Raw genomic sequence first — 18,390 nt, 5'->3', positions numbered from 1 at the left:
TGGCTCTCTAAAACAGAAGCCAGTCCTTTCCTACGATCACAAATGATTTTTCCTTTCACTATCTGAAAGGAAAGAGTCTCTAAAGATCCAGAAAAAGAACAAGCAAGACGGCCAGGGCTTAGCCGCCAAGGCAGCAGCAGGAGCCTGAAGACCAGAGGTCCCAGAAGGTCCCTTGTATTCTAACAAGAGATTAGTCCCAGCTCCAGGCAACAGGGATAAGGATGCTTTCTGCTTTTGCTTGGTTTAACTTCTCAGTAGATTTGGCTACAATTTCTATCACATTAGGTTCATTTCATCCATCTTGGTGTTCCTTTGGTATAAAGTCATCCCTAAAAAATCCTAATGAGTAGATTGCACATGACTTCCTACTTATTCTTGCCCCTCAAGTAAACAGAAAGGAAAACACAGAGTTGGAGAAAATAATTTGCAAAGCTAAGAGAAACATAAACACATGCACAGCGCCTAGTTTGGTACTAAAACCCAACTGTTGATTGTTTAAAAATCCATGAGTTCATATTTAAGCACAGAAAGCCTGCTTTTTTTCTCCAAACTGTGAGTTTTAAAGATTCTGAGCCACTGATGTGCAAATCCCTGGTATATGTGCCGCAGCAGGCACGCAGCCCTCTGTGTAAGCCAAGGGTATGAGCTGGGTTTTTTTTTTCCTAGACTAAAACCTCAGTGTTCAGGTTTAATTGCAATGTTGGCACTTAGCAATAAATAAGTGGGTTTTGCGTTGCAGTTGGGCACTTGGTCTCTAAAAGACTCACCATCCCTGCTCTAAGTTAGTTTTCAAAGGTAGATTCCTGGTTAAAGGCTCCTAGTTTTCAGAGTAAATAGAAAGTCAGTTTCCAATTCAAATATCAGGGAAGTAAAAGGTGGGAAAGAAGAAAAGTGGTGTTAGAGCACATTGAAGTTTTTCTTACCAAAATGCCATCACAGCGATTAGAGTTATTATCATGGTCTGGAAAATCCAGTTAGGACACAACAGTTTTTTTCCTGAAAAATAAACCTATACAAGGTTCGTTAATGCAGAGTGACAACTCAGTACAAAAGCGTGAGAAGGAAACCTGGGGTCTGCTCCCAGCAGAGGTCTTTCTTGCCTGTGCTTGCCTCAGTTTCCACCTCTACTTCTTTCATTCAGAGTCTTCCCCAAGCCCCACTCTTCCCTTGGTACCCCAGGCTGCAGCAATCTTTCGTTTCCCTGAAACCCTGCAGGACAATTATCACTGCCATTTACTGCATGAGGTACTTATCCTTGCAGTTTTATGACAGAAGACACTGCCAGACCCAGATGTCCATCTCTTAATAGAATCCTTTTGGAAATCAGAAGGTCTTCCAGTTAGAACAAGTAAATCCTAGTGAAAGGTTTCAGACATCGTAACAGATCATAGAAAAGACTTTTGTGACACAAAATCTTACTAAGTACTACTTATAATAATACATCAGACTATTTATAAGGACAGCTCTGAGCTGGTGACTTATTTATTCAACAAATACTTACTGAGCACTACTACACACAATGCTATAGGAGATATGAAGATTAGGAAATTGCCAGTGAAGTAAATGCGACACACATTTACTAATACATATTGACATAAAAAATTGTACATAGAAAATGGATCAATTTCACATGATGACCAGCTGTGAAGCTTGAGGAAATTCAGATAAAAGGTTCTCTGTCCACTGAAGGTGATCCTTAAACATGAGTTTCCTACTGAGATTCCTGCAGTCTAGAATCATGCTTTCAGTCAGAAAGGTATTAGCAGGGTGGTAGCAATTACAAAATACCTTTAAGCAGGTCTTTAATTGTATTTCTTGGGTTTACTGTCTGATTTTTTAAAAAGAATTCTTTGATGTAAAAATGAGGTAAGATTAATCACATACTTTTGAACAATTACACAACCTCTTAGGACTAATATAACTCAATCATTCATAAATATCGCTGAAAACCAGTCTGAATACTAAGAAGTCAATGGTTAACATAATTCCTATATCTCACTGGAACTGTTCTATGAAATTTATTGAAGTGATTGCAGTTAAATAGTATTCAGAGAACAAGTGCTTCCCCTTCTGACCTATACTTCACAGCTGCTAGAGTTTTTTAAATCTCCACTATTTTGCTCAAAATCCTTTGACCAAGCATTAAAAAAAATGGCCTATGCCCTGGAGTCAGACTGGGAGTTAGATTCTCAACAAGTCATCTACATGTCATTGGCCTTCATTTGCCAAACAATAAAATAAGAATACTAAATAATACTTGCCTACTTTTCAGAGTTATTCAGTGATTCAGTTAATACCCAATTACTTTAAATAGTTCTCCAATTCATACATGTGTAATAATACTATGGCGTGTACTGAAAATCTAAAGATGTTGGAAAATTCTGTTTCAACAGGTCTTATTTGGAGTGGACTAGGGGCTGGGAATCTGTGAGACGTGGGATAATGACAAGTATTTCTCTATGCTCATTTCTCCCTTCTCCTCATCTCCCCCACATACTCTGAGTTCTAACTTGAACACTGAGGGTCTTCCCACCTCAGTCCACTACTGCATTCCTTAGCAAGAATCAATAACCTACTTCTTAGAGGTGGAGAAAAAGAGCAAAGAAAGAACTAACTAATGGGTTGGGTGAGTGCTAGATCAGGAGAACTCATCTTCCTCCAGAACGTGTCTTGACCAGCTCTGGGAGCTGTGTGGAAGTCAAGGCAGGTCCTATCCAGGCTTTCTACCATCTCATAAGGCCCATCGACTGCCCACAGCAAGCACTTTGCTCACTAGCAGCCCCCACTGAACTCTAGAATACATTCCCCCACCTAACCTTGTATATTTTAATGACCCAAGAAGGCCCCAAAGAACAGAGATCACCTAGTGGTTGATGGTGGTATAGGAGGGAGAGTAAACTTCATAGAAAAATCTGAGCTCTCCTACCAAGCAAAATATAGGGGAGCAAATCACTCCACTTTTTATACTTTATCAGTTCCCTGGAAGAGTCTAACACACACCAAAATACACAAATGACTAAAATAGAAGGCTTGAAAACATTAACAGCTACCAATATATACCTAGCACCCATACACTCCTCTGAGTGCTTTACATATACTAATGTACACAACGATCCTCACAATCATCCTTAACAACACTACAAGGAGGTGAGTATTTTTACCATCCTCTGGGATTTTACAGACAGGGAAAAGGAGGCACAGGAAGGCTAAGTTCCTCATCTAAGATCACACTGCGAGTAAGTTACAAAGATATGATTTGAGATGAAATAATTTTGTCCCACAGTCTAAGTCATTAAATATAATGCTATACTGCCTCCTTTTTCCTGTCTGTAAAAAAATGAAGCAAACACAATAGAAAGGGTCTTCATGGCTTGGCAAATGAGCTCCTTAGCTGGCGGTCCAGGAAATCAGAGTCTAACATGTATCTTCAGCCTTATCTTCACTATCCTCCCTGACTTCCACTTTCTCCCTCAACAAAGCCAGCTCCAGAATTCCACTGGTTTCATCTGAAACCTCTCCCCCTCACCCTCATTGGATTCTCAGCTCTCCAGCCAAAGCATACTCTGCCTTTCAGGCCAGGCTGTTGCAAAATTCCTGCAGCACTGAGACTCTGCTGTATATACCACATCTAGGTAAAACTGTTCTTTGTATTTTCTCCCCCTCTTCCCTTAGCTGTCCTATAATTCCTTAGGAGCAGAGATCACAGCTTCACAGCTGACTTATCTTGGCCTCCTGTTGGCCCCTCACAAAGATTGCAAGTGTTGAAGTTTAATGATTACATAAATTCTGGAACTGGTGACCATACCCCAAGTTCCACCTCATCCATACATCTAAGACACTGAACTACTTAATGTTTTTATTTAAACTGTGAGCCCTCAGAGAAAATCTTCAGACTGAGATCTCTATTCAAATATTCATTTCACAAGTATTTCTTGAGTGTCCACTATGTGCTAGCCCCTGGGGACATACAGGGAAGGCAGATCCAAGGCTTACATTTCCGACCATACATTTTTGTTAATATCCTGAGATAAGTGCAAAACAAAGAAAAATTTTATTTTCCTAGTGTAAAGTAGAAACAACAGAGATTGGAGATAACCAAATTACATCTATCAGGGTTGTTGTGGATGTATATACATTCCCACCATTCTACTGTAAATTGTTAGTACGAAGGACATCTCTCCTACACATTTTTAGTATTTGGTGTTTGTTTGTACAGACACTGTGCAAAGAGCTTTAGCAATCTTATCAATGATTTTTGTGAGACAGACACTATAATCTGTTTCCCAATGTGACATCGGGAAAATTGCCCAAAACACTTCTGCAAATGTATTTGTCCATGTGTTTGTTTTTATTGGTATACCAAGAAGATTTTCGGTGGCATCATATTTTGCTAGTTTTTAGTAGAAGAATTTTGAACTCTTTCTGAATCCTTTTAGAATAGTTTAACATATTGTTGCATGAAGACAATAAACTGAGCCGCATCCTGAGTATCAGGTCAGCCATTATAAGGTACCAGATAAAGCCATGCATAATCACTTCTGAAAGGCCACCCTTGGCCAGTGATAGATCAGAGGGAATGAGCTGAGTTTCACAGCTGTCTGTGAATTGCAGCTAGGAAGAGATTAACAGCTTCTCTCTGTAACACATCTTTGTAACAGAAAGGGCATCCTTCCAGTTAATAAACAATTAGCTTTCACTTTTTACTAGAAATGTTAACTAACGTCATGTAAGTTGCTTTTATTCATTAATGAAAACATCGCATTTTAACCTTTGAAAGCAAGTGAATATCTATCCTCCTATTTTCATACTTAGTATTACATATCAAAGTGTAAAACGAGATTTGAGGATTAACTGAAGCCAAATATGAGGGATCAGGTAAGTCAGGCCATACACATGGACTTTGCAGCCCACGGCTACATGCAAGTGGAAACTCTTGAATTTCACCTGATAGGGATAATACAAACAAGCAAATAAACAAACAAAACCTGGCAGGATAACATTTCTGAAATGGATATGTTTTGGACACCTTTCTCAAAATGTTCACTCTTTTAAAATATGCATTAAAGGGCTAGTAAACACCTAGAGTATTTAAGGATTAAAAACTAGGGGAATTGAGCTGGGCGTGGTGGCTCACGCCTGTAATCCCAGCACTTGGGAGGTGGGAAGATTGTTGAGAGTTCGAGACAGCCTGGGCTAGAAAGTGAGCTCAAGGCCAGCCTGAACTGCACAGCGAGACCCCGTCTCAAAAAAGACAAACAAACTAAAGGATCTATCAACAAATAAATGGAGGAGAGATTCTTAATCAATTTTTCTAAGACATTATTTTGCATAGAAAATATTATCTCTTTCATAAATTGAAGTCTCTTTACCTTGTTGGAGTTTTTGGGAATAGCCCTTCTTGGAGAAGATGTACTAACAGCTCTGCTAAGTTTGCTTTAAAAAAAGAGAGAGAAAATTGATTACTATTCACATGCCTTTCCAGGAGTTATATGACAAAAGCTCAGGCTGCCACAAACAAGGCAGTATGGTTTTCTTTTGTAATAGAGTGATAATTCGAAAAAATAAAACAAAGCAACTGGAATCTCTCTGTGAAGAAAAAGCCTTTATTAAGCATAAATGAATGCATTTACCATTACATTTCTCTTTTTCTCAGAACTAGACCCCAGGACTTCCTTCCTTAATTATTTCCTTCCTTAATTAATAAAAATAAATAAGTTTTTCCCTCCTGAAAATTGAACATTGTTTTCTACACTAAGAAATACGGCTTCTCCTTATGAAAAGAGAAGGCATTCTTTTGCTAAAATTTAGCTCTTGCTTGTATAACAACTTCTATTACAAAGATGTCTCATGTTTCATTTTTAAGGAAGCTGCAGAAAAAAATTTAAGAAAATTATTACATAAGGCAGTTGAGCTCTAAAATATTCTAAGAGAAGGAAAAGGATTTTGTTATCCAGTAGACCGTACAGTCTGATCTAGTTATGGAAGGAGCCCACTCTTTCTTTCCTGAAACTTCTATGAACATGCTGCACATACCTGATTGAACTTGCTTGGCTGGCTGAGGACTTGGAACTACTGAGCCGCTTTAGCCTGGCCAGCTTCCTATTCCATATTTCTAATTCTTCTATTCTTTCTTCAAGGTTGTTGGTTAATTTGCAGAGCTGCTTCACAGCCCCTACATTTTCCATGAAGATTTGGTCCTAAAAAAAAGAATAGAGGGCACATAAATTTATCGTTTGAGGCTACCAGGAAACTTGCGATATCCCATTCAAAGATAGAGCACACCATTGATAATGGTTATACACTTAAACCTTCAAGCTCATTCAAGATAAATCTAGAGTAGTTTGAAACTTGAAATAGTCTTGCTAAACTGCTGGCTGTGATGTAAAACTGCTTCTGTTCCATTTGCAATAAAAGGGAAATATGTCCTTGTAACTTAGGAGACAGATTGGAGCTGAAGGATATGGTTGAGTTTGGAATCCAAAGATTTATTTTCAATGGCTATTATGCTATATTTAAAACCCATAAAAAGAAAGACAGAACAGACTTACAAATGTTGATTTGTGTGCTCATCACTAAATCTCTATTTTAAAAAAATGATCCCAGCTTTCCCGGTTAAAATTGTGCATCAAATTGTACAAGTGAAAGAGACAGAAATGAAGCTCTGAGCTTTTCCTCTGAGTTCTGCAACCTACTAAATGAGAGGCCTTGGGAAAAATGTAAGAAGAATTTTAGACTTCAGTATCTTCATATATAAATGAGAGAGCAATCCTTGAGGTGCTAATTTCTGCTTTCACATCTTATATACAATGTATATTTTAACCCAGCATTTTTACCCAAACAAAAATTTTAAAAACACAATTCTTTCTGTTCAAACAAAGTCACTGACACATAGAAAGAGGAAACCAGCTAAAGCCAGAGAGGTTAGGCCATGACCTTGTCTACCCACATTCTACAGTTGTCATGTGAACGTGTGCATCTATCTCTCATCTAAAAAAATTTTTTTAAAAAACTGGGAAACTCTTGTGAGGTCACGCCCTTACCCCATGACTTCTCTTTTTTCTCTTTCCTCTTAAAAGTTCAAAGTTTCGCAACACTCCCCGGGTATCAGAGAGTCTTGTCCACTAGACTACTACTGTAAAGTGAAAAGCCCAAAACCAGTGACTCAAGAGTGTTTATAGGCAGGAGGTCAAACTCCATGCTGCATGTGTCAGAGATTCTCATCACACACACACTGGAACTCAACGTTTCCAACACAGGAAAGCAGGAACTCACAAAGAATCAACAGCTAAACACTACAGATTGTTAAGGCTGAGTTTATGTAGTTTAAAGACAGATGTGTTTCGTGAAGGACTCTCAGACTCCCAGATCAGCCGCAGTGATCTAATGAACCAATCTGAGCATTTCTGACCCCCATGTGTGAGCCTCTATTCTAGCAGTTACCTCTGATGAAAATGTCCTCAAGGTCAGTCCAAGTCTCATCAAGCCCAAGACTTTGCTAGATGCCACTCACCAGATGACACTTTGTCATCTACGAGGTCCTCACAGTATGCTCAGTTCCATTACTTGGCCATTTGTCCTGTCTCAAGTGTGGCATGCTTGCCTCCCTGTCTGTGTTGTGAGTTTGGGAAGGCAGCCATCCTGAACCCTTACTTGATCATCTCACCAGTGATTAGTACTCGACTTTACCCAAGACAAAAGCTCAGTAAAAACACAGGAAAGTGAACTTAAAGGTGCTGAGTTAACAGTTTAGACAAATAGGCAGAAATCTTTCCTATTTAGAAAGTAAAGTGACAAAGCTTCATAACTGAGGTCTATATTTACTTCAACACTTTTTATTACAAGTCAGCAGAAAACCTTATTGTTTCATTAAACTATTATACACAAATTCGTTAAACTATTATACAGTAGAATTTTTTAATATCTAGCAAAATTATATGTGTTATTTTTATTTGGGATCAGTAATTTCACTTTTTTAGGAATCTATTTAAATCCCTGGGGAAAAGTAAGAAAAAGGGTTAGTGCCCTCGTCGTGGGCCAGGAGGAGAACCACCTCTCTTGAGATCTGGCCATGGTGGGACTTTGGCAGCTTATTCTTCTGCTCTCTTGGTAAGCACCCCTGGAGTGGGCCAAGAGGAGAACCAGTGGCTCGGGGAGCCTACCTGCACGAGCTGGGAATCAAACACCCTCCCCCACCCTGTAGCTACTAGGGATAGATGTCTCAGCATCTCTTGGGAGGATGACCATATGCAATATAGCAAATATGGGGGATTTCCTTCTGTCTTCTGTTTGAAGGCAAAGGTTGTTTTCACTGTTTTGTTTTGTTTTGTTATGTTTCTTTTGCTCTATCCAATACTCTCAATTGGTTTTATAATGTTCTGTTTTTGGTTTGATTTCACTTACACCTACTTGACTAGACAACTATTGTGAAGATAACGAGATATATCATAGTATCTATTACCACCATCTCAGTATCCTACTGTGAACTTCTGTGCCAGTTTCACTGCATTGTCTCCATCGGCTCTGTTCTGTCTTGTTCTGTTGTATTTTTATTACTTTCAAAATAAAATTTTAAAAAAAGAAAAGTAAGAAAAAAATCCTAGACTGATATCCACTCAAGTATTCATTATCAAGAGCTTGATGATAAGCTGTAGTGTTCACACAGCAGTGTAATAAGAACTGTAAAGAGGAATCGTGATGTGTCTGTATAAAGTCTAGGATATAGTAGTAGATTAGAAAAAAGGTGCAGAACACCATGTGTGGTACTCTACTTTCTGTCTAAAATGAAACAGAATACTAAAAAATCAAAATCCCACATATTTTCTTACATTAGAAAAAGAAAAATAAAGGGCTGGGGATTTAGCTCAGCGGCATAAGCGCCTGCCTTGCAAGCAGGCAGTCGTGAGTTCGATCCCCGGTACTGATAAAAAGGAAAAAAATTCATTTAAAATTTTTACACAGCATGGGAAAGAAGAAAATGTGAGTGAAATGGATTGAAGCCAGACTCTCTGAATGTACCTTGCTTTATAATTTATCTTCAGGACAATGTGGGTATGTTAGATAAAATATAATTTAACCAAAGCATCCCACAAAAATAAGTAAATAAACCTAATTTGATACTGAATTTCCAGTTTAATCTTACAAGGAGTACTTGTTTTCAATGCCTTCAAAGTATATTGGAAATGGTAGCCCACGCCTACAATCTTAGCTTTCTGGGAGACTGGCACAGGAGTATCAAAAATTCAAAACCAGCCTGGGAAACTTCGTGACCTAGTAAGAGCCTATGTCAACATAAAAACATTTTTAGAAAAGAGGAGGGGATATAGCTCAGGGCAAAGACCCTGAGTTCAGTCCTAAGTATCACAAAACAATAAATCTTCAAAACGTGGTAGTTTAATGATTCTTAGATGGGTATATACTAAAGGGAGAAAACATAAATGATGTGCAAAGAAAATATAAATTGTTTAATAATCATATTGCTAGTAATAGTAGTGATGGATTATATGCACATGCACCACATACATTATAATTGGTTAAAATAAATACGCAATTATGTCAGGAACCACAGCTTTTATCATTTAAGAAAAGAAATATAAATTCAAAACATTAAGTAAAATCTAACAAAACTAAACTTAAATTAGCAATATTACAATCAATTCCTGCTATATTCTATTTGAAAAAATGATATATAATATTTTTTCTAACTATATCCACTACAAAAAAATGGGAAAAAATATTTCCCCACCTACTAACAATGAGTAACATCATGCTGTTAAATAGTCACTAAATGGTATTCCCACCAAAAGGACTCAGCGCTCATTGGAGAAGTAGGGAGTCCATGTTTGGGGTTGGAACTTATGGCTTGAACCTGGAACAGCTTACAATATGTGAACACAGAGGCAGCATCACAGAGTTTTGTAGTTGTCAAAATGACTCAGGGCCAAGACTTTTCATTGATTAAAAACAGAACATCAAAGGACTAGTTACTGTAGTAGATCCAAAAATTAAATATCTTTTTAAAGCATCCAGAATCTTTTTTGGAAAACATTTAAATAAAGAATGAAATTGTATCCTACCTTTCCTGCATATCAGCTACATATTTGATAGGGGAAGTTCTTCATTTTAGAAAAATTTCAGAAAATAAAGAAGAAATGATTTAAAAAGGGCAAAACAATGGATCTTGGCAATGAGTATTAATGGCTACTAAAACCCTATGCCTGTATATATACAAATACTGGAGAAATTTCAGCACCACTTGGGATTTGATGATATTAAAGAATTTCTATGCATTTGTATGTATGATAATAGTATTGTGGTTCAGTTCTTATGAGATGCTCCTTTCATTTTTAAAAAATGTTAATGTATATATAATAAAATGATACAATGTTGAGGTTTTCTGTAATAATATAGTTGGGGGAGAATATTTGGTAGGGGATTAAATAGGATTTTTTTATTAAAAAAAGATTAAGATAAAAGAGGACATAACAAAACAAGTCAGAATAGAACAGTTTAAGCAGCATAGTGTTTCACCACAAGACAATCCGACACAACAGTAGCTACCATAGTGTCTCTTTCCTTGAAATAATTGAGTATACCTTCATATACTATAGTATCAAACATAAAAAGACACTGTACAAACACTCAATACTCAATAGAATGAAAGTATTACAGGGTATTCAGAATCAACTAACAGAAAACAAAAAAAGGTTACTATATTACCTCCTTGTCTATGACATATTTTGTTTATACTATCACATATAATAAAATCCAATAAGATACATGATAAAACTGATGGAGACAGAACAAAAGCTTGGTGGGACTTCAAAACAAGATGATATTAAGTCAGCACTAGCTATTATAATGTCTTGTTTTCTTCAAAATAGCTGTTCATACCCTCACAGACAATAAAATCAAACAACCCAGAATAAAACCATTTCATTTAAAGAATGAAAACATTATAAGTCTTCAATATAATGGGGAACTGTGATTATGTATTCTTATCATTTCTTATACTAGGGAAACTATTCAGTATTTATACATGTGAGTTTGATTTATTTCGCTTATGAGTATAGTCTCAAGCTGCGTCCATTTATTTATAAATATCTTAATGTGATCATTTTTTATAGCTGAGTAGTACTCCATTGTATAAAAATACCACATCTTTTTTATCCATTCCTCAGTTGATGGACACTTAGGTTGTTTCCAAGATCTGGCTATTACAAATTGTGCTGCTATAAATATGGGTGCACATATATCATTATGGTATGATGTTATCAGTTCTTCTGGGAATATGCCTAGAAGTGGAATAGCTGAAACAAATGGGACCTCCAATCCCAGCTTTTTGAGAAATCTCCAGACTGACCTCCACAATGGTTGCACCAGTCTAAATAGGATTAAACAAGACCTTATGGCTGGAATCTGAGTGAGTCATGCATGCAGTTTATTACTAGTCTATTTAATGTTGTATATATTTGAAATTTTTCATCAAAACATTTTAAAAAATAAATTTAAAGCAAAAATTTTAAATTCTCCAAAAAAGTGCTCCTTTTTGTAATCCTGGTACAGGTTTTGCTTTATTTCCAAGACAAATTAGAAGCACTTTCAGTGATTCTAAAACATAGTGAACGTTATTTGATTATTTACTACATTTCGACCTTAAAGAGCCTGATGCGATATTGACGGTTTTACTTAGGATGGATCATGTATCAATTCATGTCCACCCAGCAACCTGAAACAGATTTCCAGTTAGTGTCTCTGACTCCTGCCCATGCCCTGCTTCTTGACAGTGTGCTTTTCTTGTTTGGGGATTCCACTTAGTTAAATCCATTTCAGGATTCTGCAAAGTTCCCCACAAAATAAACTCTTAGATGAAAATCTAAAGTTGGGCTTTATTCAAAGCCCAACTAATTGCCAGATATACCACTGCTAAAGACCATTTCTCTTCCTTGAGCAATAACTTTTACAATGTGAAATTATAGGCAATATTTATTCCATGATTTTATTCCAGAACCTCAGTCCATGCAACATCAGGTGCATCATTTACCACAAGGAGAGGTTTCAAGCCCATGTTCTCTTTTACTGGGAAAGAAATAAAGGCCTCTTTCAACGTCTCACAACTTTCTTTGTGATCAGGCTTAGTTACCCTTGTTCAGTGTTGCTGAACGGGATAAGTCATCGTTCCAAAGAGAGGAGAGTTTAACCCCACTGCCTGTTTGTGCCTTGATAAACAAGCTGATTATCTTCAGACCTGCAAGGATCCAAGGAATTGCAGAAACAGACTCCAAGAGTTTCCTGGAGGTGAAACAGGGGGTGAAGGGCCTGCCATCGGCCAATTCCCTGCCACAGAAAACGGACCAACATGGGTGGAGTCCAGTTTGCCATCTCTAGCCAAATCATGAAGCCATTTCCTTGAAGATGATTAAATCCCAGGGTTTGGCAATCCGCTCACATTCCCACAGGCATTTCCCTACATGGCGTTGAAAGTTAGAACTCATTTATTTATTGTCTCTAAGAGAGACCTCAAATAAAAGAATGAGCTGGAAGTTATCCACTCTCTTCCTTTCACTACAGAGCAATACGGGCCCTTTCATGACATGAACCACGCATCACTGGGAGATGTTAATACATTTAATCACCAAATAGGTACTGAGTCACTAGTCTGCTAGAGAATGGCTTGTGAGTGAGGTGTGGGCCCTGTCTTCAAGAAGCTCCCTTTTCCAGGTGTTCATTACATAGATAAATGTGACTCTAAGTACATAAACAGGGAACATTATGTGCTAGTTCCAAAGACTAGAGGTGTCATAGTAAGTTCAACAGATAGCCAGTGCACACAGTGTGAAGGGGGTTCGTATGGTAAAAGATGAGTTTTAGTAAGGCACCTATTGTAAGGCAGATAATAGCTCACAAGTGCCTGTGTCATTTTCATGTGCATTTATACTGACCATACTGCCCCAAGCATCCATTTGGAAAATATGTTCACTTTGTTCATGTGTAACCTGATCACCAAATGAGTATTTCAAATAGTACATAAAAGAGTCTTGCATGAATTAAACCAGGCACTATTTTTCCTCTACAGTCTCACCAGTAAATTATGATGGCAAAATTGGGTTAATCATTTTTTTCTCATTGCAATCATAAAGTTATTTTTCAGCTGAGGAGTGAGCCCTATTTAAAACTGCTAATAGCTGGATAGAGCTGAGTAATTAAATTAGTATTTGTTATAAAATTATGCCTAGACAATGATTGATGTCAAATGGGTCCTATGTACACCCATCTCATCTCTAGTAAATTCGGTTTCATATGGAGCCTTTACTTGTGCATTTAAAAAAAGCTCCAAGCCAGGCGTGAAGGCACACACCTGTAACAACAGCTACCATGTGACTTAGGCAGGAAGATGGAAAGTTCTAAGCCAGGCTGGGCAACTAGCAAGACTGTGCCTCAAGATAAAAGGGGTTGTGGGTGTAGCTCAGTGTCAGGAGCCCTTGATTAACCTGTGAGTTTAATCCCCAGTATCAGGGAAAAAGGTCCTCAGGCATCTGTGATGCACATTCCTGATCAGAGTCCCCTCACAGAGATCTCTTCACTTTCAGAGAAAAGGATATATTTAAGGAAACTATATTTTTAAAGATTGGTATATTGGCTTTACTGTGATGATGGAGAACAGAAATCAGAACTTCAAGTATTTTAGCCAGAGTCAGCTCCATGACATGCTCTGGAAATTTATTTTTTGGTAATTTTCCATTGGGTCCTTCACATCAGTGAAGGCCATAATTACAGTCAGAAAAGTGGTAGTAAATTTCCTCATCTTTTTTTCCTCTTGAAGAGGAAAACACATGAATTATCTGCCTCCACATGGGCCTGCCTGGAACACATACGGTGCTGGGAAATTTGAGCTGAAGAAATCAAAGCAGACTTTTTATCATTATTGACAAGTAACTGCATTTCTGCAGACATTGCTCGTATCTCATGCGGCAATATTAAAGTCCCACAGTGGGTGACATTGCAGCAAAACTTCCTGTGGTACAAAGGAGCCTTTATCATCAGTCTTCATGATCTGCTTTGGTTTTGGCAAAATCACGAACTGAGACATTAAACAAGCAAGCTTTTTTTATTGGAAGAAGCCAAATGCCAAAAACAAAGAGGAGTGTAAGTAGGACCAGTGACAATAGAAAGAAAAGGTAGCTTGGAAGCTTTAGGACATGTTGGTCATAGCATTGTATGACAGTGTCTTTCAGAAACCAGCTGAGTTTTCAGCAGGTGAGAGAAGGAGAGGCTTCCATTACGTACATATTTCTCTCGCAAAGAGGGTAACTCCTGAGCTCATTTTCTGGCATGTCTCATGTTGACCTTCACTTTATCTGGAAAGAGCATAAGCTTCCTAAATTTGTTTTAAAATATGCACGTGACTGTTGTTCTTCTTTTGCCTTAGAATTGTTGTTTAATTTTTGTTACTTTTGGTTAAATGCATTTTTCTGTGAGAAAGGCTTAAATCCTTCGACTGAGACACGTTTCCAGTTGAACTGGCATATGTTCAGTTTGTTGTGTTTTGTGATTTCTTGGCCTCTCGTGGTGACTGATGAGCTCCTTTGCAACGTGTTGAGGATGTCTATGATACCCTTTGGACGACCCAGTACCTGATACCTGAATTTAATGTTCAATTAGTCAATAGAATCAATCGTTCTTTATTAAGCACCTATGATGTGCTTGATATTCTCCTACATATTAACAGGGGACAAAACAATTAGATAAAGCAGTCTCTTACTCTCCATAGAATATTTTCCAATGAGGGAGATTTGATCAATAAAACAACAAACAACAAACAAGTCATAATTCTAAGCTCTACCTAGCACTAGGAAAGAATACCAGCCATTGAAATAAAAAATAATTGTCACTATGTAAAGCTACTACTATAGATTTAGCATGTTAGTTTTATTTTTGAGAGCACTGGCAAAGAACAAAATGATAGTCAAATAAAAACTGCATTTGCATTCTGAAAAAGATATAAAACAATGGCACACTGGGCCAAACAATAGACACAGTGGGAACCTAAGCAGCTAACATAAGAAAGAGATGCGCTACTTTATTACTAATACAGAAAAGGCAAAAATAAAACAAGGTGATGATATTTTAACAATCAGAATTGCAAAATTTAGAAAGGCTGATAATGTTAGGTGCTATGAATTAGAATTGACCGACAATCTGACAGCACTTTCTAGACAAGCCAGCGTGTTTCTCATACCCACAGGTACCTGTCTCAAAGAGAAGCTCCTGTTTCATTCATGTCCGTCCCATTCCCTCTGCTCATTTGGGTTTTTGGCACTGTGCTGCCCCAGGTCATCCCATCCTTTTCGCCCAATCCTCTGAGCACCACAGGCCTCCTCTTCTCCTGTAAGCCCTAGCTGGATATGTCTTCAGAGCTTCTTCTGCCTCTTGCTTCTCATTCTGTATGAACCCAAAAGCCTGTGGGACCATGCAGGTAACAGCCAACAGCAACGAGTGCCCCTGAAGAACCTAGTCGGGGAGCCTCACTCCATGCCTACAACTTCTCATGTTTCAAGAAAGCCAAAAGTCTGAAACTGGCGTGAAGATCAGCTTTTTTAAAAGTAGGCAGCAAATTTGAAAGTCTTAAAAGCATCATGATAGAAAGCTATCAGCAAGCCAGATTCGAACACAGCCTTTCCATCCATGACCTCCGCCCACGGGCTTCCTCTTAGAGAAGGCAGCAGGCCCAGCTGCTCGCCCAGTTCCTCTGTCCTTGTCACCCTCTGAACATTCTCATCCGACTGCTCAGCTGATACCTCAAAGTCAAAACTGAACCCATCTTTCCCTCAGAAAAGTCATTTTTCTGTCAGATGTCCTTAGGTTAAGAAAATTTCTACTTTGCCTTTTTTTAACACTCAAAAAACTAGGCTTTTATATAAACGAATTCTTATCTAAAAAGTATCAGATACTGTATTAATCATCACAGAGTTGAGACATATTTTCTGAACTCCGCAATCTCACTTTACAGCAAAGGAGACAAGAGAAAGTAAATGACAGCGTGCTGTGATAAAAACTATAGGACGTTTGTCTTCAGAGGCCACAAGGAGTGTAGCGACAGGATCAAACCAGGCATCACACAACTCCTTTACTCACTCCACCAATATCTGTTGAATTTCTACAGTATAAAAAGCCCTGGAATAAAAGCCACAATAAAGTATAAAAGAAGTAACTTTTAAAAACATTTCTGGTCTCACACAACTATTTAGAGAGCTTGTCAAAGAACAAATAGGCAAATAAACGGACAATTTTGGTCAGGAAAAAATACTTTCCAAGCTGCTGTGAATAAGTTTGTAGTTTGCAAATAGCACAGAGACTCCGCTGAGGGGGTTGGTGGGGCTGCAGCCAGTAGCACCCTTCCTAATTAGTGCAAAAGTACTGGCCCCCTGGGAAGTGACCCTGAATTTTATAAAGGGGACTTGAGTGATGCAGAGATTATTTCAGATGGGTACGGGGGAGGCCAAACAGTGAGAGGACAAGATCTTCTACAGGGAGAAGCTTTTATTTATTTATTTTTTGTTTTGTTTTGTTTTTCTTCTTTGGTTTGAGAATCAGAGGAAATGGCTGGTGTGGGAGGACCTCACAGACAAGATGTCCCTGTGTATCTAGGTAAGGGAGACCACGGAAGGCCCTGAGAGAGAAAAGGTAAAGAAGCAGTACAGGAAACGGGAATGTTCCATGAGGAATACTGGGAGGCGGCAGAGGCTTCCAAGATAAGGACACAGCACACATGTGAACACGCTGTATTCTGAAAAGGCCCAGCTTGCTTGAAGAGAGGTGAGCTCACTGTGCCAGGTAGCTCGTGCATAGGTGTTAAGGGGTTGAGCGGTTGGTATGAGTGCCAGGAAACTAGTTAGGAAGAGAAGAGTTGATCCAGATGATGAAGAGTTCTAATAGTCTGTAGCTAATGAAAAATCAAATACAGGGAAAGGGATTATTATATGATCAGAGATTTGTTTTGGTGGTTTGGTTTTTAAGGAAAATAATTCTACTGGCGACTAGCAGGATAGTTAGGACATCATTGTGGAAAATAAAAAGAAAAATAAAAGAAAAAAGAAAAAGAAAAAGAAAAAGAATAAAAAAGAGAGCCGAAGTGCTGGAGACACTGCCAAAGGAAGACAAGTAGGACTCAGTGTCCATCTGAACACTGTGAGTGGGAATGGAAGACTCAAGAGGCCGTGCGCCCGCCCTTGGTCACATGTTCACCTGGTGGAGAAGTCCACCAGGGCCTTTCTCCGCTTGTGTAAGGCTTCCCTCCTCCTTCCGTTTACGAGCCTCTTCCTAGACTTCACATGTCCCTCTTCTTCCTCTGGACCGATGGAGTACTCGAAGGAGTGTCTCCCCAGCACCCACACTGTAACTCAGAGCTCTGATACTCATGGAATTACCTTACCACCCCTCCCAAGAATATAAACTATGTGAAGACAGGAGCCAAGTGTCACTCAATGCTCCCATCAATCAAATAGACAATTTCCTGGCATGTTATGATAGAAGGAGAAAAAATAGACAAGAGAGTACAAAGGAACTATATCCTAAGTAATAGTAGGATGGCCTATAGCATCAGTTTAAAAAAATAAAGCATGTTACGGAACATGGTGGCACACATCTATAATCTCAGCACTAGGGAGGCTGAAGCAGAAGGACGGCCATGAATTCAAGCATGGGCTACAGAGTGAGCTCAAGGCCAACCTGAACTGCACACCTCAACCCCGTCTCAGAAAAGAAAAAGGCACAATTTGTCTGAACTAATTATTCACAAGACATATCTGATTTTTGCACAGACTCAGTTGTGAATTAGTTTAAAGCAACTCTCATATATACGGAATACACTGCTCTTATCTGAAGCACACCTACTAATAATTCCCAGAACAATAACCACTTACTCCCACGTAGTCGGAGAAACGAGTAAATGACATTTCCAAGTGAAGATATAGATGAAAAAGCTAAAAAGGCAAAGCCCTGTGTCTCTTATCCTCAGCATCAACCCTGGCCTCTCAATCTACCTCCCACCACTGAGCTTTCCCTGGTGCAGAGGAAACCAAGAAAGGTTTATGAGAAGAAGCAGATTATCAAGATCAAAAATGTTTATCTTGCAAGGTCATCCCTCCTGTTAAGGCAGGGAGGAAAGGCTGCTCGTACCAACTTAGACAAACACTACTAACTCTGGCTAAGACGTAGGCAGTCTGTACAGATCCAGCCATTCTTTCTCCTATTTTGGTGTAAAGTTGTAACACACTTGTGAAAATGATGCAGCAGTCACGGAGAGCAACATTTCAACATTGTCACAAGCATGTCTAGTTCATATTTTAGGCTCTAAGAAAATGTTTTAATTAAAAGGGATCCGATGGTGGAAGA

General features: G+C 38.5%; 1 protein-coding gene across 1 annotated transcript in view; it reads right to left on the bottom strand.

Annotated features, from left to right (window-relative positions):
- Window positions 1-18,390, bottom strand: part of Myrfl (myelin regulatory factor like) — a 116,351-nt gene that overhangs the window by 17,760 nt on the left and 80,201 nt on the right. The window contains exons 16-18 of the mRNA XM_063255582.1: window positions 6,034-6,197; window positions 5,370-5,433; window positions 924-1,009 (exon numbers count right to left, since the gene is read on the bottom strand). Of these exons, the coding sequence (XP_063111652.1) occupies window positions 924-1,009; window positions 5,370-5,433; window positions 6,034-6,197 (314 nt within the window). The remainder of the gene's footprint in view (window positions 1-923; window positions 1,010-5,369; window positions 5,434-6,033; window positions 6,198-18,390) is intronic.

The sequence above is a fragment of the Cavia porcellus genome, unplaced genomic scaffold, assembly GCF_034190915.1.
Source record: "Cavia porcellus strain 051 isolate PalLab524CR breed Dunkin Hartley unplaced genomic scaffold, mCavPor4.1 scaffold_8, whole genome shotgun sequence".
Classification (NCBI taxonomy): domain Eukaryota; kingdom Metazoa; phylum Chordata; class Mammalia; order Rodentia; family Caviidae; genus Cavia; species Cavia porcellus.
This window is presented reverse-complemented; position numbering and strand designations above follow the sequence as displayed.